Source organism: Bufo bufo, chromosome 6, assembly GCF_905171765.1.
Source record: "Bufo bufo chromosome 6, aBufBuf1.1, whole genome shotgun sequence".
NCBI classification, from domain to species: domain Eukaryota; kingdom Metazoa; phylum Chordata; class Amphibia; order Anura; family Bufonidae; genus Bufo; species Bufo bufo.
In genome coordinates, this window is record NC_053394.1 from 365135860 (window position 1) to 365156548 (window position 20689).

General features: G+C 42.1%; 1 protein-coding gene across 1 annotated transcript in view; it reads right to left on the minus strand.

Annotated features, from left to right (window-relative positions):
- Window positions 1-20689, minus strand: part of ANKFN1 (ankyrin repeat and fibronectin type III domain containing 1) — a 492277-nt gene that overhangs the window by 132720 nt on the left and 338868 nt on the right. The window contains 1 exon segment of the mRNA XM_040436007.1: window positions 13582-13750. Within this exon segment, the coding sequence (XP_040291941.1) occupies window positions 13582-13750 (169 nt within the window).

Genomic DNA, 20689 nt, shown 5'->3' on the forward strand with positions numbered 1-20689 from the left:
CCCCACAATTAGAGATGAGCGAAGTATTCAAAAATTTGTTTTGGCTCCTTCACCAAATTTTACAAAATAATTCGCTTCGTCACAAAGCGTATTTCTTTGTAAGTAGTAGGTGCAATGATGGGGAGCAGCGATTGCGCCCCTCAGATGTCGCGTTCATAGATGATTGCAGCATCTGCTAGTAATAATACAGTGTAAAATAAAAAAAAAATTAAAAAAAAATCACACTTACTTTGAGCAAATTGAAGTCGTGAAGTGGACTTTGATCAGAATTTCAGGCAAAATTTGATTTGCGGCACAGCTGAATTTCCTCGTGCTTCGTGGTAGCGAATCAATGTTCCCTGAATGGCGGTAATAAACCAAAAAAAAACTATCATACTTACCTTATCCATTTGCCTGCCATCTTGATTGAAGATCTAGCATGAAATCTCGTGCGTCCCGTGATGACGTCATCAAGTCAGCCGGCGTGGTGACGTGATACGTCACCGCGCACGGGATTTTCTGCGAGATTTTCATTCAAGATGGGGTCGGCTGGCCCGTCGCGAGCAAATGGATGAGGTAAGTATGATTTTTTTTTTGTTTATTACCGCCATTCAGGGAAAATTGATTTGCTACCACGAAGCACGAGAAAATTCGGCTTCGCAGCAAATCAAATTTTCCCTGAAATCCAGATAGAAGTCCACTTCACGGACTTCGATTCACTCAACACTACCCACAATGTATTTCGATGCAGCTTTAATTGCTGACAGCAGGGTAACAGGGATCAGTAGGAAGATAAAAATAGGAATCTGGACTCCTTATCTAAAGTACTACTCTTGCATTACAGCAGGGAATAGTCCAAGACCATAGACACGATTGAGCAACAGCACGTGGAGATTACAATAGAAAGTACCGTATTGGCAAATGACACCACTTCTTTTCTTAAAAGCATGCTGCTATACGATAAAACCTCAAACATATATGCTCATACATTTTGAACAATGAATATTTTTAGTCATAGACTAGCATCAATCAGACACATTTTCTATTTCATTGTACACTTTACCATAAGTGCTGGCGAGATGTCTGTAGCACCCCAAGATATGTGGAGGAGTTTTATAAGCGGTATACTCCGCTTTATGTTATTTGAGCACAAGGAGATTATGCAGCTCTGGTCCAGGGAAGCATCTTCTTTACACTGTTATACAATGTACACGCACATTACTCTCTCAAGACCTTAAAGGGGCTGTCCAGGTTTTTCCTTAGGATAGTCCATTAACTTGATATTGGTTGGAGTACACCTACCTGGTGTTTGAAAGGACTATGGAGCTCACACTGTTTTCCAGGCACAGCTTTAAGCCTCATGCACACGGCCGTTGTTTTGGTCCGCATCCAAGCTGCCGTTTTTGCGGCTCGGGTGCGGACCCATTCACTTCAATGGGGCCGCAAAAGATGCGGACAGCATGTCCTATTCTTGTACGTTTTGGGGACAAGAATAGGCATGTCTACAATGGGCCACCCGTTCCGTTCCGCAAATTGCGGAAGGCACACAGGCGGCTTCAGTTTTTTTTGCGTATCCGCGGTTTGCGGAACACAAAAAAAAGAACGGTCGTGTGCATGTAGCCTTAAGAAGCTGTGCCTGGTATTAGAGTTTCGGCTGATTCAAGTGCATGAAACTGAGTTGCAATACCAGGTAGAGCTGCTACTACAAGTATTGAACTATGCTGCACAGACCCATGTATACATTGAAGGGATGCAGAGCTCCCTGTAGCCCCTTTGTACAGCTGATCATTGAGGGTTCCAGGAGTCAGATCCCCACTAAAATTGATTGTCTATCCTAATTTTTAAAAAATGGAAACCTGTTATTCTCCCTTAAAAATAAGACTTTAAACTCCACATTATGACATTTTACGGTGAGACACCTAGACTGGGCCCACTAATATAGTGAAACCTCTTTGACATGACCATCCAAATGGCCTTGAAAACTGGTCTTCAAGGTGGAATGATCTTCTAAAAAAAGATGGCCAGTATACATAGTGGAACGGAAATCTGTCATGAGAAATCTGTTCTGGACAAGAGGCTGGTCTTCTCAAAGAGCTGGACTTTTAGAGAGTAGATTGGATCCAGTAACTAGTTTGAAAAAAGGGTGACAAGAGCAAGTAGAGAGAACTAAGCAATGATGAATAGCCATTTTTCTTGTTATAGAAGCCATTTTGTCATAGGTTTTTATTAAAAGTTTTTCGCTGTTTTACTTCTGCAGCTTCTCTGTTTTACACTGCTCCGCAAGTTGCAGTTGAAATTTGATCAGGTCATAAATCAGCTTAGAAAATTGATTAGTAGAGGAGAGAGAGAGGCTGGAGGCCAGAGATGAGCAAATTGATTCTAAATGAATTGCATTCAATCTTTCAGGTCAATTCCGAATCAGAATTTTTGGCAATTTGATTTGGGTGAATTTCTCAAAATGGCATCAGCCTAATTACAGATCAGAAGACAGGAAAGATGAAGGAGGATCACATGAACCCAGGTGGTGTTTTTTGTGTGTAAACACACTGGCAGGCATTTCCTACCAAAATGCAAAAACAAACAAATAAAACAAAAAAAAAAAAATGATGGCTAGGTATTACAAATCTTGAAGCTGCATACAGCCCTAGGAGACCCCAGAAGGTCATCCACAACTTTTCAGGACAATTGGACTACTTCGGGTCAAATTTATTGCAAACCTAAATCGAATCACCAAACCAATTTGGCCGAATCGAATCCCAATTGAATTTCAGAGAAATTCGCTCATCACTACTGGAGACCAAAGCTGCAGAAGCCAAACATTGCAAAATTTTTAAGAAAAACCTATTACAAAAAATAATACCAAATGGCTCCAAAGGTGTCCACAGCTTTTACACTTTATGGCATTCTGTGGAGGATTACGTCATTGTTAGGATAGAATGTACATTTTTAAGTAATAGTAGGACGTGTAATGTTGCGTTCATGAAGCTGGAAGAGTCTCATAAAATATTCCAAATCCCCCTCGATCACCCTGAAAATTTACATGCAGATCAAAGATAGTATTAAAAAATTGTGAGCCTAATGAAAGATTGGCATTGAAGCCCCGGATAGAGCTCCTATGGCCACAACAGGCATCATTAGTGCTACACGTATTAGGTAATGCTGGATGGTGATTCCCCAGAACTTGTCAAGCCATCTCATTAGTTATTAACACTCAGAAGCTTGTCTCATGGAGGGTTAATATCCAGCACTGTTTTTGCAGCAACATTATAAGTGCTGGGCAGGTCTGGACAACCAGTGTGTGACATATCACAAGGGGACTACAATTCCTGGTTCCATCCTGGCTGGCTCCATACCCCCTCAGGCATGTCACCTTATCTCACTCCTGTGAACTGATATTTCTCCCTTGTCCGACATGACATAGTCTTACTGTCAAACAAGCAACAGTATGGGCACATGTATATACCCAGGGGTGTGATGGGTTAAACTCGATCAGCCAAAAGATGATTTTCCCAGGCGAATGAATATGTAGGCTTATATGTTAATTTGAACGTATGCAATGCAAAAGGATTACAGAAGAGTATTGATGTCATGTAACGTAATAATGCTCATCCATAGATCTTCACTTGTAACGTAATACACGCAATAACCTTCAGAAAGTCATTACAATTAACAGGTATTATTATTAATGATGAGTAAAGACAGGTATGTCTCCATAGGATCATACATAGATTTAAATATGCTTAAATGACAATGCACATCCCCAGTTACTGAAGAACCTCAAATGTTCGACAGCAATCCCTTCCGACTCCCCCATTCTCAATCATGGTTGGCATGTGTTCCCGATAGGGAGAGGGGAATAAGATAAGAACAACAGTAACAAGCATGTTAAAATCTCACAGGTCAACCCTTGCCCCTGACAACTACCATCAAGACAGAATCGGTGCATAAATGGGTGGCCAGTTCCACCAATTTCCATGTTCAGCCAACATTCATCTAATGTGTAGCACCACCTAAACATAAAGGTTCCAGTCCAGGGTCGGACTGACCCACCAGAGTACTAGAGGATCTTCCGGTTGGCAAAAGATCTGATGCGATAGTGGTCCTAAATGGTCCAGGAGAAAGAAAAACCATTTGAAGATGACTTTGGAGATAATCACTTGTCATTAGTGTCTATTTCATTGATTCAAAACCTACTAGATATTACTGATAATATAGGGGTTGGGCCACAAAATAATTTCCTCTTGTGGGCCCAAGGAACTCCAGTTCAGCACTGTTTCAGTCAATCACTGAGTTACTATCCTACAGTTCTCTGTTCTGCAACAGCTGGGATTTCATTAAGCTGTTATGCTACAACTACAAAATTGTACTGTATAATACAGATCCCACCACCTGCAGAACATCTTTCATTGGACATAAAGCTCCTACCTTTCTTCAGATACTGTATAATACTTTGATGCCAATCACTTGCAATTACAGTTTATTTCATAAAGGCTAATTCACTAGTGTAATATGATATGATAGCAAGTAAGAATGAAATTGAAGTACACAAGTTTTGCACAGGGTGGACCCCTTTAGAATAATTTACTCTAGTAGGCCCAACTCTCAAGGTTTTTGGTTCTCCTTCTGGAGAGCCAGCTGGTATAATTAATCTTACAGGTAGGGTTGGATTATGGTTCTTTGGGCCCATCAGAGGAAATTATTCTCGGGGCCCAACCCCTATATCATCAATGAAGTTTAATAGGTCTTGATTCAAAGAAATAGGTCCTAGCGGCAATTTATTGTCTCCAAATGTTTTTTTCTCCTGTAATTTTGGGACTCACTATGATATCAGTGCATGGGCCAACTGGAGGATTCTCTGGTACTCCGATGGGCTACTCCAACACTGCTTACAGTGAATTACCTCTTTTGTAAGAGAAAAAAAAACTGTTTTGCTATTGCCACTTATAGAAAATACCTTTTAAGTCAGCTTCCAACCCACTTAAGAGCTTTGAAATAAGACCAGTTAGTATCTGGAGGACCCAAGAAACAGTCTAACAATGGCACTAGCCCTAATATTCTAGTAGCGTACATCAATTATAAACGTTAATGCAAATGAAAGAGTAATGTGGCCAAAGGAACTAAACCTAATACACAGCTAGTTTCTAGTCTAACAGAGATATTATAAGCATCAATATATAATAATATGACAGCGTTCTGTAATTATCCTCATTGCATTCCAAATCTGCCTCCTCAAATTCTAAAAAACAGATTCTTAAAAAAAGCTTTCATTTCTTATTTTCACTCTAATATTTGGATGTACTTCTAAGTTATGTGACACATTTATGGAGGCTTGATAATTATCCTGCAAATTACTTAAAAGGGTTTTCTTGGATTATTATATTGTTGACCTATCCTCAAGATAGGGCATTCATATCAGATTTGCAGGGGTCTGACTCTAGGCCCTCAGTGAGGACTTAGGCTTCTTCTTAAGCCATGTGACTTCACGTCACATGGCCTAGGTGCAGCTCATTCCCTTGCTAAGCTGTGATCCCAAGCATAGCCGCTATCAAATGGATGGCACTGTGATTGGTAAGCAGCCAGGAGGCCATGGCACTCACCGGAACATCGTAGTTATTTTGGGAGTTTTTAGGACCCTAAAAAAACTACTGTGGCAATACATCAGATGTGTATAGCTTTATAAAGAGTTCCCTGTATAAAATGTCCATTGCTGCATTATGTATAAAATTAACTTGTATAATAGAACTCGTTGTATGCTAATTAGCCTTGAAGAGTCATGGGCAGATGTGAAGAGTCCTGAGGAGTCATGCAGTCCACTCTCCAAAACCTTTCTGGCTTGAATGACTTTCTCTATTTGCAACGTGCCAGTCCACAGGGGTAGAACACGCGAGGTTCACGGTGGGTCGAAGTGTACAAACAGTTAATCGGTTACTCACGGTTTAGCAGATGCCTCCCTGGGCCAGCAGTGCAGTGAAGGGGGGAACAGCACTGGATTCTCCGGGGCACACTCTATTACAGGGGACACAGGCCAGGTGGTGAGCGAAGTGCCATTGATGGTGATTGGGTTTCTGAGTGCTTGTGCGGCTGGGCCCCTGAATTAAGTAATGTCATGACACCAGCACTTTGATGGTGCGAAATGTTGAGAGTGGTAGTATTATGGAGGCAGACTTGAATCCAACTGAGAACTTTACTGTAACCAGGTACTTGATAACAATTTGCATCCAGTAATAAAGCAGTCTCTGATACACATGCAAGTTGGATGTGATGATTCTGATGAATCCCAGTAACAGGCTGTGCTGGTGGTAATGTGTCAGGCTAGGGTAGTTAGTTATGTACTCACTGATATTCAGCTCTTTGACTTGCTTCAGTCCTAGTTGAGGTAGTTCCAGTCTTGATCTTCTACACAAGTGATACAACAGAACCCTTATCTGTCCTTAGAATAACGGTGAGGCTGCCGGAAGCTAATAAGTCCTTCACCTTGAATCCAAAGGTCCTTAAAGCTGGGTAAAATGGTTGTTGTCCTTTGTGTCTTTGTCCACAATAAACTTGACAAAATGCACTTGCTACTCCGGAAGAGTGAATGGTAGAATACAGACTTCACTTCTGCCTATCTTCCTGGCTTGATACTGAGATACAAGTTGGCTCCTCTGGGCCATGGAGCCCAAGACAGAGCTAAGAGGAGAGGGGACCTTTCCTTCCCCCTTGCTCCTCACTCATTTCCTTCTTCCTCTCTCACCAACTCCCAACTCCCTAACTAGGCCTGAACTGTGCTATATATACTGTGGTGCTATCCCCATCTAGTGGTGGAATGTATGTAGTGCACCTGACAGCCTGGTAACGGATTTCACACAAGGATGAAATACAGCATAATAGAACATGTGACACAATAAGCTTTTTGCAGTGCCCACGTACGCTAGTGGGACACTGCATATTTTCACTACATCACTATCAGCCTCCTTCACATCTTGCGGATTCTCCGAGCAGGCGCAGTGCAGTAAGGCGCCCTCTGCCTGACTTTATTGCATGCCCAGGGAGTACTTATTGCTGCACACGTGTGGGGACTACAAGGCAAAGGCACATCTGCATGATTTGGAGGAGGCTTGTAGTAATGGAGCAGTCAAGGTGATATCAATCAAGTCTGGAAGGGTGGATTTGGAGACTGGACAGTGTAACTCTTCAGGATATCAGCTCCACCCTCCTTACTCTTCAGGGATAATTAGTATGCAGAGTTTATTTTATTCATACAAGTTAATTTTATACACAATGCAGAAATTGATATTTTACACAAGGGTATCTTTATTTTATTCCCATCTGGTTTCATGCAATGGGGAGGCCTATGCATAGCTTTTGAGCCGCAGCTCCAGGCCCACTTACATGGTGGGATCAAAAACGGGATGACTTAGGCAAGCACAACTCACAACTGTATCATCATCTGTAGGACACTGATGCACTTGAAGCCTGTGCCTCCCTTCCTGCCATTCTCCGTCTGTTAGGACACAGGCCATTTTAGGCCTGTGGCCTACCGAAGAAGGGGACCATGTACAGGGCATCCTGTCACAATTGGCACAATACTATCATGGCAATTATTCTTGTGTGTGGCACATAGGGGGCATTGTAACGTTTTAGGGAGCAAATAGGACATTATTTCTTATTAAGGGGGCATTATTACTTTTTCAGGGGGCACTCAGTCAGCATTATTACCTTCAAAGGGGTAAAAAGGATCGCTATTTTTTTCTAGGAGGCGCATGGGGGCATTGCTACTTTCAAGAAGGCACACATGGGAGTACGCACTTTCTAGACAGTATGAGCAAGATGGGGGTTTTGTGCAGGTTGGAAAAAAAGAGTGGAGCTAAAGATGTGTCTATTACAAACTCTGCAGACACAAGTCATGGGTGGAAGAACTTGTCTTAGTGGTCTGGGCATGATGGTAATGGCTGGAAAACTGAACAATCCAATCAATGAACACGTACAAAAACCAAGTCATTAATTTTACTGTCTGCAGGGCGCAGAGTGTAACACTAGTATATATGGTTTCATTGGAGGAAGCACATTATGGGTAATTGATTCTTTGTCATTGTTTGAATATTATTGCACTTTTCACTTTATTGTTATTGAATCTGTGAGAACCATCACCCTTTGTGTCTTACTATTGTGGATGCCGCCTTTTCCCTGCAGCTATTTTCATGTATGCACTATACTTTTTATATTGTGTCAATAAACTGTATTTATATTTATGCGGTCTGGTATTTCTTTATTAGTTTTTTTCAGCATAGTTTTTTAACATACTTGTTACCTTTTACATGATATTTATACACATGCAATGTTGCATGATATCTGTATACATGAGTAATTGTTGTGTAGTTGTATCGGCTCATATTTATTGGATGGTCATTGGTAAGGCCTCTTTCACACTTGCGTTGTTGGGATCCGGCATGCACTTCCGTTGCCGGAGGTGCCTGCCGGATCCGTAACAACGCAAGTGTACTGAAAGCATTTGAAGACGGAACCGTCTTCCAAATGCTTTCAGTGTTACTATGGCACCCAGGACGCTATTAAAGTCCTGGTTGCCATAGTAGGAGCGGGGAGCGGGGGGAGCAGTATACTTACAGACCGTGCGGCTCCCGGGGCGCTCCAGAATGACGTCAGAGCACCCCATGCGCATGGATGACGTGATCCATGTGATCACGTGATCCATGCGCTTGGGGCGCCCTGACGTCACTCTGGAGCGCCCGGGGAGCCGCACGGACGGTAAGTATGCTGCTCCCCTGCTCCCCGCTACACTTACCATGGCTGTCAGGACTTTAGCGTCCCGGCAGCCATGGTAACTATTCAGAAAAAGCTAAACGTCGGGTCCGGCAATGCGCCGAAACGACGTTTAGCTTAAGGCCGGATCCGGATCAATGCCTTTCAATGGGCATTGATCCCGGATCCGGCCTTGCGGCAAGTCTTCAGGATTTTTGGCCGGAGCAAAAAGCGCAGCATGCTGCGGTATTTTCTCCGGCCAAAAAACGTTCCGTACCGGAACTGAAGACATCCTGATGCATCCTGAACGGATTACTCTCCATTCAGAATGCATTAGGATAATCCTGATCAGTATTCTTCCGGCATAGAGTCCCGACGACGGAACTCTATGCCGGAAGACAATAACGCAAGTGTGAAAGAGCCCTAATAGTGGTTTGATCAGTAAAAGTATTCTGATATTATTTACTCAAAATCGATCGGTTACCATGAAGCACAAGGAAATCTGGCCTTGTGGCAAATCGAATTTTCCTTGAAATTTCCCACTTCGGACACTTCGATTCCCTCAACACTATTTATCAAGACCGACGTTTTCTATGTCAGTCTTGATATCCCCTGCACTGCTAAAAGATAAGCTTTATTTATAAGGAGGTGCTTCTTCCTGTAGCCTACAAGTAAATGTATGCCAGCTTGTAGCTGATGTAAATCAGCCGGTGTCACGTTCGGGTGTGGGAGGGAAACAGCACACCAAACATAGGAGGGAAAGGGCTGAGGGAATAAGGCCTGGAAACTAGGGAAAGGAGATGGACACCTCCAAGTAAAACTCAAATCAAAGTCCTGACTAACTACCAGTATAAACAGACCAAGACGTAAACCTAGTGTTCTAACTCACCATATAGGACCCTGGTACTAATGTCAGGACTGAGACAACCTGATCCTCCAAAAGGAAGGACGAACATGAGTCTCCCTCAGGCCTTAATAAAATGACAGGGAAATTGAACACACAAAATTACCCAAATACAAAAGGGAAAGAAAACACTTATCTCCAAGTCGCTATGGCAGCACCAGGAACTCGCAATCCACTAGGAACATGCAATCCACAAATCAAACAGAAGCTATAAACCGCATAGCATACTGGGAGAAACAACAATAAATAAAGAAGATTAACCCCTTGAACCCCGGGCCTGTTTTCACCTTCGTGCCCAGGCCCTTTTTTGAAAATCTGACACGTGTGGTAATAACTTTAAAATGATTTTACTTATACAGGCCATTCTGAGACTGTTTTCTCGTCACATATTGTACTTCATGACAGTGGTAAAAATGAGTTTAAAAAAATCATTTTTATTTATAAAAAAAAGACAAAATTTACCAAAGATTTGGAGAAATTGGCAAATTTCCAAATTTCAATTTCTCTACTTTTATAATAGATAGTAATACCTCCAAAAATAGTAATTACTTTACTTTCCCCATATGTCTACTTCATGTTTGGATCATTTTGAAAATGACATTTTATTTTTGGGGGACGTTAGAAGGCTTAGAAGTTTGGAAGCAAATCTTGAAATTTTTCGGAAAATTTTCAAAACCCACTTTTTAAGGACCAGTTCAGGTCTGAAGTCACTTTGTGAGGCTTACATAATAGAAACCACCAAAAAATGACCCCATTTTACAAACTACACCCCTCAAGGTATACAAAAATGATTTTACAAACTTTGTTTACCCTTTAGGTGTTCCACAAGAATTAATGGAAAATGGAGATGACATTTCAGAATTTAACTTTTTTGGCAGATTTAAATTTTTTATCAATTTTTTCCAGTAGCAAAGCAAGGGTTACCAGCCAAATAAAACTCAATATTTATTACCCTGATTCTGCGGTTTACAAAAACACCCCACATGTGATCGTAAACTGGTGTACGGGCACACGGCAGGGCGCAGTAGGAAAAGAACGCCATATGGTTTTTGGAAGGCAGATTTAGCTGAACTGGTTTTTAGATGCCATGTCCCATTTGAAGCCCCCGTGATGCATCCCTACAGTAGAAACTTAAAAAAGTGACCACGTTTTGGAAACTACGGGATAAGGTGCCAGTTTTATTGGTACTATTTTGGGGTATACCATTTTAATTTTTTATTTTTAACAACATTCATCTGTCAGGTTAGATCATGCATGATTTTATATAGCAGGTTGTTACAGATGCAATGATATCAAATATGTCTACTTTCTATGATGTTTGTTTCAGTTTTACATAATAAAGCATTTTTGAAAACACAAATTTGATTTTTGTATCTCCATTTTTTTAGCGCCCTATTTTTTTTTTTCTGTCGATCGTCTTGTGCAAAGGGTCGTTTTTTGAAGGAAGAGTTGCCGTTTTTATTGGTACAATTTTTGGGTACATATGATTTTTTGATCATTCATTATTACACTTTATGGGGCAAGGTGACCCAAAAATTTGTTGTTTTGGCGCAATTTTTATTTATTTATTTTTACAGCTTTTACCTGAGAGATTAGGTCATGTGACTTTTTTTATAGAGAAGATCGTTATGGACGTGGAAATACCTGATATGTCTACTTTTTCTTATTTATTTAAGTTTTACACAATAATAGCATTTTTGAAACCGAAATAATGATATTTTAGCGTATCCATAGTCTGAGAGCCATAGCTTTTTTTATTTTTTGACCGATTCTTTAAGGTGGGATCTCATTTTTTGCAGGATGAAGTGACAGTCTGATTGGTACTATTTTGGGGGGCATACGTCTTTTAGATCACTTGCTGTTTCAATTTTTGGGATGTAATGTGAGAAAAATTGCTTTTTTTTTTTTTTTTTTTTTTTTACTGTGTTCACCTAAGGGGTTAGGTCATGTGATATTTTTATAGAGCTGGTTTTTATGGATGTGGCGATAACTAATATGTATATTTTTTTAAATGTATTTCACTTAAGCACCATACTAGCAGTTTTGAAACAAAAAAATGTTTTAGTGTCTCCATGTTCTGAGAGCTATAGTGTTTTTTGTTTTTTGGGCGATTGTCTTAGGTAGGGGCTCATTTTTTGTGGGATGAGGTGACGGTTTTATTGATACCATTTTGTGGGACATATGCCTATTTGATCACTTGGTGTTGAACTTTTTGTTTTTTATTTTTTATGGTGTTTATCGGACAGGGTGGATCATGTGATAAATTTATAGAGCCGGTCATTAGGGACGCGGCGATACCTAATATGTGTGTTTTTTTTTTTATCATTCAGTTTTTTTTTTATATATATAAAATAAGGGTTTATTAATTTTATTACTTTATTAATTTTATTAAAAACACTTTTTTAAAACTTTTTTTTCTTTACTTTATTTCTAATGTTCACTTTTAGGGGTCTGATCCCCTTTGCAAAGCATTACAATACATCTGTATTGTAATGCATTGCCTGTTCGTGTACTACAGTGAGTAGTACATGAACAGGTTGACTAGGAAACCCAGCCTGAGCCTGGATCTCCTCAGCACCCGTAGAAGGCAGGTCCCGATGCTGTGCAAGGCATTCGGCAGCCTCTGCACGGCATCGGGCTGCCCACTCACCCATCGGGTCCCCGCCACAGCGGCGCGGGGACTCAATGGGCTCCTTCACCCTCTGCAAACCACTTCTATGTCGCGGTTAGCACAGACCACAGCATAGAAGGGGTTAATCCGCCGGCAGATACACCAGTGGCCCGGCTACCAGGGACTGCCGGGCCCCTGAAGTGATCGCGCGCGTCAAATTGTGGGAACTCAGTGGTTTCTATGACGTAGTAGTACGTCATGTGTCAGGAAGGGGTTAAATGACCATAATATCCACACCTGGGGAAAGAAGTTGTGGCAAGCACCAGAAACCACACAGGTGTCATTTTATCCAAACTGAAAACATGTCAGATCAAACCACGTGTTGCCAGTCTCACTGATCTCCTGCCACCTATCGCGGGAACGTCCGTGACAGCTGGGGCTCGATGACCACGCCATGCCTCTTATTCAGAAAGTGGCACAGGCAGTGTATAAAAACACTCTTTGTACAAAAATATTTGCGCACATTTTGTGGTTTGCAGCTTTTTCCTGCCAGTTTTCTGCAGTAAGGGGATGATAAATGATTGACTTTATTTCTCAATACATTTATGTTGAGACAACTGTATCAATTCACTCACTATCAAATTTTCTTAAAACTGCCCACCAGCAGCCACCACTAGGGGGAGCTCTGTTCACGGGAATATATGGTTACTCTTGAAGTCAACAGAAGCTGTAATATATCTTTGTACTGAGTTCCCCCTAGTGGCGACTGCAGGAAAATGCCATAGATTTATGTCAGGAAGCAGAAGGCTTCATAAAAGTTCACTGCTGGGCCCTCTCTCACCACAGGACCTTTAGAAGTGGCATGGTGTGCCCCTGGTGGTAAGTACGCTACTGTCGATAGGGCTATAAAAGTGTAAACTGTAAATATTGTATAATGCGATACACACTGCATAGGTGACAACTTGTGTTTACTCCTTCCAGCTCTGTAGAGTAGATGTAATCTGCCACGATGATATCATTAATGTAGTACAACGGAGGAATGTTCCTGCCGCCATTATAAATTCCATTAATGACTTTGTGTAAATATTTTCCAACAATTCACAAAAGGTAAAAGCGCCCCGTCTTCCCCTGTGACACTGCCGCCCAGTAAAAACACAATGAATGTGTGTTTGTGACCACAAAGCAACACTGTGTGCAGCCCATTGAGATCACACCAGAGACTTGTGGCCATTCTGTGATTTATGGAGCCACCACCACCGGGGTGAAAAGAAAGAATGCTATGATAGATAGATTATTTCATGTACAGGTTAGCACTAATATGACTAGGCAAGTAAACAAGTTTGTGTACCTAGCTCAAACATTTGAAGGGGGAGGTTAAGGAATCCTAAGTGTGGGGTGTAAGGATTACTCTGTCCTGGGGCACTGCAGACATCATCTGAGGCAGGGAGCAGAAGAAGAAAGGAGACATTGTGACCCAGCTCCAACACCTCTTGTGTATACAGACGGAAGTGCTTGGCCTGCGGAGGGACAGAGAGAACAAGGGTTACAATATAGAAACACCGGCGACAATCAAGTAAAAATAACACTCAGCAAAGGCTCATTACAAAGTAAGCTGTGGAGTATGTTCTGAATGTCCCAACTGTCCTCCGACTGAGGAGGCTGCAGAAGGGTGTGTTAGCTGGACAGGATCGAAGGCCACCAGACTTTCTCATAAATGATCATGATACACATGCAAAGCAATCAGAATGGCAAACCTCATACAATATCCAGAAATGGCTTAATAGTATTTGCTGCTTTCAGCTCCTTGATTAAGTCCTTAATATAGGTTAATATTCTACTGTTTTGAAACCAGCACCTGAATACTTTTGCAATGGCATGTAATTGAACATTTATTATAGACACCGAATTACTCAATGAAATCTATCTGTAGCGCCACCTGCTGTGTGCCCTTTTTCTAATTTCTCTGTCCACCTCACTGAGGTGGACGCACATGCTCAGTTCCAATTTTTAACTGCCACCAGCTGCAGCAGACAAGGTACACTCCCTGAGAAAAAGGCACACCCTCTGAGCTGGCAGATTGAAATAAATCTAGAAGAGCAATCGGAGCAATGAATGGGGAGATCTCTAGATCCCTGTGAGGTACAGGGCTGGTTCTAGCTTTGTTAGAAAGAGATTGGCATGTACTGTATGATGTATTCATTTTTTACATTAATTATTGGAGAACCCCTTTAAGAATGAGGCCTGTTTTGGTCTTCTGAGAGCCATAACTTTTTTTATTTTTCCATAAGAGCCTGTCTTTTGTGGTACAAGCTGACAATGTTAACCTGATCTTACAATGGGACATAACTGAAGATCCATTTAAATGATTGGCTGCAGTGGTGTCAAATCAGAAGTTTACATCCAGGGACCCGACGGGAGCAGTGGCGTCCGGAGAGCACAGAACCAGCATCGGGAATCAGGTAAACATGCTTCCCTTTGCAAGTCTAACCAGGAAAAAGGGGTTGCCACCCCCCCCCCCCCCCCCCAAATATGCACAACCCCTTTAAGGCCAAAACTGGCTGAGGTAATCCAGAGCCTGTGCCATCACAGCACTTTACATATGTGGCAAGTTGAATGATCTCTTTGCTAGCACCAATCTTCAGAATGGGGTCTCGTAACCATTGTCCTGCCTCAGTATTCACTTTCCCATGCTTGCTCTGCTGTTTCTGTAAAAGTGAGTAGAGATGTTGCCACCTCTACATCATTCTCTACCTGGAAGTGGTGGCCGCCTCAGTAGGTTGGATGGCGGGTTTTGGAGCCCCATTCTCAAGATAGGTGCCAGTTTCATCCCAGTACTGCATATATCAGACATTTTTGTATATCCTTTACATTTGCTGTCAATGTCTAAGCTAGAAAAAACCCTTTAAAAATGTTTTCCATATACTGCAACTACTTCGGAAATACGTAAGTATAACTATCAAATACTGATTACTCAAATGTGAATGCACTAGGTCATATGCCGCTTGGGATCATGTCATCATTGAAGCCAGTCATTGGCTGCAGCAGTGCATGTGAACCCATCCATCTGGATGTCTACTCGTGGACACCGGAGGTCCAGTGAAGAGAGACAATGAGCTGGAATGTAGTGTCGGGGAGCAGGTGAGTATGGTTTTTCCAAAGGGACAGCTGGCTCGGGTTAAGATTTAAAAAAAATTAAAAAAAGAGAGAGAAAAGAAAAGCTGGACAATCCCTTAAAGTTAAGTAGGTGCTTCCTATCCTTAATTGAGTGAACTGAATCAACCATTCTCATCCTTTTCAAAATGAAGGTCTTCAGCGGCTGAGGTCTGAGGTCAGCCTTGACAGTACTGTATAATATACACTGCAGATGCTGAAGAACCTCATTTTTTTTTTTTAAAGAGGTGATGTTACTTCATGTTGGAGCAGGAGGAGGAATTTCTTGCAAAGGCAATATATGACTGCCTGCTTCTACAAAAAGAGATGACCATTGCTTATGTGGCGCTGCTCATCTCCATATAATCATCAGGTGTTGATCATCTCCTGATGATAATGTAATAATGTTACATGTAATATCATCATATCATACATGTTTTTTTTGTTTTTTTTGTCTGTGGTAGCAAAATGTAAAAAACTTTTCAGACTCAATAGACAGCCATTAGCAATGCAGTGCATATTAACAAAACAGTACGCAATTATAATTTGCTTGGCCTAAGACCCCAGGCTACATGAATCACAACTAGCAATAGAACCTGCCCACTGAGCCGTAATAAAAATATATCATCTTGATAAATATCTTTACACACAGTGCTCCCATTTAGGTAAATGCCTTTACACGTAGATGCCTTGTGTTTTTCCTCGGAGACGTTCCTGTCACTTTTGAGACGTCCGCAGATTAATGGCCACCTTTATGTATACAATGGAGCTTCAATTAACTCTGGGGACACAGCTTGTGTCCTACTTATGTATTTTATGTTGTTTTTAATAAAAGCAGTTTTATGGGTGGTGGAAGTAAATGCACAGAGGAATCTAAGTGATTTTAGGGTCTCAGTTTCAGTATAGAAATTACGGAGACCACCCGAAAGTTGTTATTATTTTTCATACTTAGCTGACATTCAAAATATATTACTGTAAGTCCTATGAAAATAAAGCAGCGGGCAGTAAGCAAAGTGAGTATAAATATAGGTATATATATATATATATATATATATATATATATATACACACACACACACTATCTCACAAAAGTAAGTCCACAATTTTGTAAATATTTTATTATATCTTTTTATGGGACAACACTGAAGATATGACACTTTGATACAATCTTAAGTAGTCAGTGTACAGCTTGTATAACAGTGTAAATTTGTTGTGCCCTCAAAATAACTCAACACACAGCTATTAATGTCTAAACCGCTGTCAACAAAAGGGAGTACACCCCCTAAGGGAAAATGGCCAAATTGTGCCCAAAGTGTCAGTATTTTGTGTGGCCACTGTTATTTTCCAGCACTGCCTTACCTCTCTTGGGCATGGAGTTCACTAGAGCTTCTCAGGTTGCCACTGGAATCCTCTTCCACTCCTCCATGATGACATCACGATGCTGGTGGATGTTAGAGACCTTGCGCTCCTTCACCTTCCGTTTGAGGATACCCCACAGATGCTCAATAGGGTTTAAGTCTGGAGACATGCCTGGCCTGTCCAGCACCTTTGCCGTTAGTTTCTTTAGCAAGGCAGCGGTCATCTTGGAGGTGTGTTTGGGGTCGTTATCATGTTGGAATACTGCCCAGCGGCCCAGTTTCAGAAGGGAGGGGATCATGCTCTGCTTCAGTATGTCACAGTACATGTTGGCATTCATGGTTCTCTCAATGAACTGTAGCTCCCCACAGCCAGCAGCACTCATTCAGCCCCAAACCATGACACTCTCACCACCATTCTTGACTGTAGGCAAGACACACTTGTACTCCTCACCTGGTCACATCCTTGAAACCATCTGAACCAAATTAGTTTATCTTGGTCTCATCAGACCACAGGTTATGATTCCAGTAATCCATGTCTTTAGTCTGCTTGCTATCAGCAAACTGTTTGCGGGCTTTCTTGTGCATCATCTATAGAAGAGGCTTCCTTCTGGGATGAAAGCCATGCAGACCAATTTGATGCAGTGTGCAGGGTATGGTCTGAGCACTGACAGGCCGACCCCCCAACCCTTTAACCTTTGCAACAATGCTGGCGGCACTCATACGTCTATTGTGAAAAGGCAACCTCTGGATATGATGCTGAGCATGAGTCTTAGCTTCTTTGGTGGACCATGGCGAGGCCTGTTCTGAGTGGAACCTGTCTTGTTAAACCGCTGTATGGTCTTTGCCAACACCCTGAAACTGAGCTGCAGTACGGTGGCCATCTTCTTATAGCCTAGGCATCTTTATGTCGAGACGCAATTCTTTTTTTCAGATCCTCAGAGATCTCTTTGCCATGAGGCGCCATGTTGAACTTCCAGTGACCAGTATTACAGAGTGTGAGAGCAATAACACCAAATTTAACACACCTGCTCCCCATTCACACCTAAGACCTTGTAACATTAACAAATCACATGCCACTAGGGTGGGAAAGTGGCTAATTGGGCACAATTTGACCATTTTCGCTTAGGGGTGTACTCACATTTGTTTCCAGCTTTATAGACATTAATGGCTGTGTGTTAAGTTATTTTGAGGGCACACAAAATGTATATACAAATTTATACAAGCTGTACACTGACTACTTTACATTGTATCAAAGTGTCATATCTTCAGTGTTGTCCCATGAAAAGATATACTAAAATATTTACAAAAATGTGAGGGGTGGACTTACTTTTGTGAGATTATATATATATATATATATATATATATATATATATATATACTAACTGAAGGACCCGGCTTCACTCGGGTATATTTAATCTATTTCATTTAATGTTTGTGTGTGTCGTTAAAAGATATCAACATTATCCACTATAACAGTGACATCTACAGCACCCCGCCTCCAAAACAATGACCTCCACAGCCCCCCACCCCTTAACACTGATCCCCCCACAGTGCCCCGTCCCTTAAAATTGGACCTCCACAGCAGCCCACCCCCTTAACTTTGACCTTTACAGCAGCCTTCCCCTTTAACAGTGACTTTCACAGCATACCAACCCCTTTACAGTGACCTCCACAGGGGCCCGTCCCCTTAACAGTGAACTTTATTGGATCAGGGGCGTGTCCTTTTGAACAGCTCACTCTAAGACATCAGCACTGTGTTGTCTGAGTGTGAGCTATAGGGAGAAAGTCACCCTCCCTCCCACCTCTGCAACTGACAGAAGTCAATTTTTACCTTAATTTTTTCAATCCCTGTTGGCTGTAAAGTGGAGGGGGCGTGACCTAACCAGATCTGGGCGTGGCTTAGCGGGACCTAGAAGTAGATTTTTAACTTAATTTCTTCAATCTCAATCGGCTAAGGAGTGTCAGGGTGTGTGGCCTAACCGAATTAGGGGCGTGTCCTTTTGAACAGCTCAATCTAAGACAGCAGTAATGTACTGTCTGAGTGTAAGCTGTAGGGAGAAAGTCACCCTCCCTCCCACCCCTGCAGCTGACAGAAGTTGATTTTTACCTTCATTTTTTCAATCCCCGTCGGCTGAGGAGTGGAGGGGGCGTGGCCTAACCAGATCGGGGCGTGGCTTAGCGGGATCTAGAAGTTGATTTTTAACTTAATTTTTTCAATCTCATTCGGCTGAGGAGGGGGAGGTGGCGTGGCCTAACCAGATTGGGGGCGTGTCCTTTTGAACAGCTCACTCTAAGACAGCAGCACTGTATTGTCTGAGTGTAAGCTGTAGGGAGAAATTTACCCTCCCTCCTACCCATGCCACTGAAAGATTTTTACCTTAATTTTTTCCAATCCCCATCGGCTCAGGAGTGGGAGGGGACGTGACCTAACCAGACAAGAGGTGTGGCTTCGCTGGACCTGGGGCGGGGTTTTAAGTCTTTTGAGGGTGGACAAATTGTGGCAGGGGGCGTGTCTGGGCTCCTTCCTGCAAGACTGATGCCTCTCTGGGCACCTTACTGGCTCATTTGCATACCAAATTAACTAGATTTTCAGAGGATAAAAACATCTATTGCTGGAACAAAGGCACATCTTGAAATAAGGTACTAAGTGCTATTAGGCCATGGCTTTACTTCAATAGCAATTATCATGGTGACAGATTTCCTTTAAAGCTCTCCTAAAGCAGTGAAGATAAATGGCTTGGTTGTTATGGGAACCTGGAGTAAAACTGTGTATGTGGAGGCTGGAGGACCTGCAAGCTTCTATTGGCTGACAATGGTCATATAACCAAGCTTCTATTGGCTAATGCATTTTTTGGGAATATCTCGGGAACGTACCGTCCAAGAACGGAACGTCCTAGAGAGCTGAGACCTGGTCTAAAACCTTCCCGGACACCTGATGTACCTGTGTGCCAAATTTCATGATTTTAAATGCAATGGTGCGGATTCCTTTAGCGGACACACACACACATACACTCAGCTTTATATATGATATATATATATATATATATATATATATATATATATATTATATTTATGTGAAGAAGTGATGAACAAATGAATGAACAAAGCCTAAGAAAATGACTTTTATCATTTATCGGGGAATGTCAGCTACGGTAAGCAGGGGACCAGGAGAGCAGGGCAGGCCAGACAGGTGCTGGTATTGGGGGACTCAATTATTAGGGGAACAGATAGGGAAATCTGTCACAAAGACCGTGATCGCCAAACAGTGTGCTGTCTTCCTGGCGCTAGAGTTCGACACATCGCGGATCGGGTTGACAGATTACTGGGAGGGGCTGGAGAAGATCCAGTGGTCATGGTCCATATCGGAACCAATGACAAAGTTAGGGGTAGGTGGAGAGTCCTTAAAAATGATTTCAGGGATTTAGGTCAAAAGCTTAGGGCAAGGACCTCAAAGGTAGTATTTTCCGAAATACTACCTGTACCACGGGCCACACAAGAAAGGCAGCGGGAGATTAGGGAAATTAACAAGTGGCTCAAGAACTGGTGTAGGATGGAGGGGTTTGGGTTCCTGGAGAACTGGGCCGACTTCTCTGTCGGCTGCAGGCTCTATCGTAGGGACGGGCTGCATCTCAATGGGGAAGGGGCAGCTGTGTTGGGGAAGAAGATGGCTAGAAGGTTGGAGGAGTGTTTAAACTAGGGACTGGGGGGGGAGGGTAATTACACTATAGAAGGGGAAGATAGTGCAGATAGAGACCGGGGGCAAGGTAGTGGGACTGGGGGAGGAATGGAAGGAGGGACTAGAACAGTTCAGAAGGAAAGGTGTAGGGTAAAAAATATACATAAACCTCTCAAATGTATGTATACTAATGCCAGAAGCCTGACTAATAAAACTGGTGAACTGGAATTAGTGATGTGTGAGGAGGACTATGACATAGTGGGAATAACTGA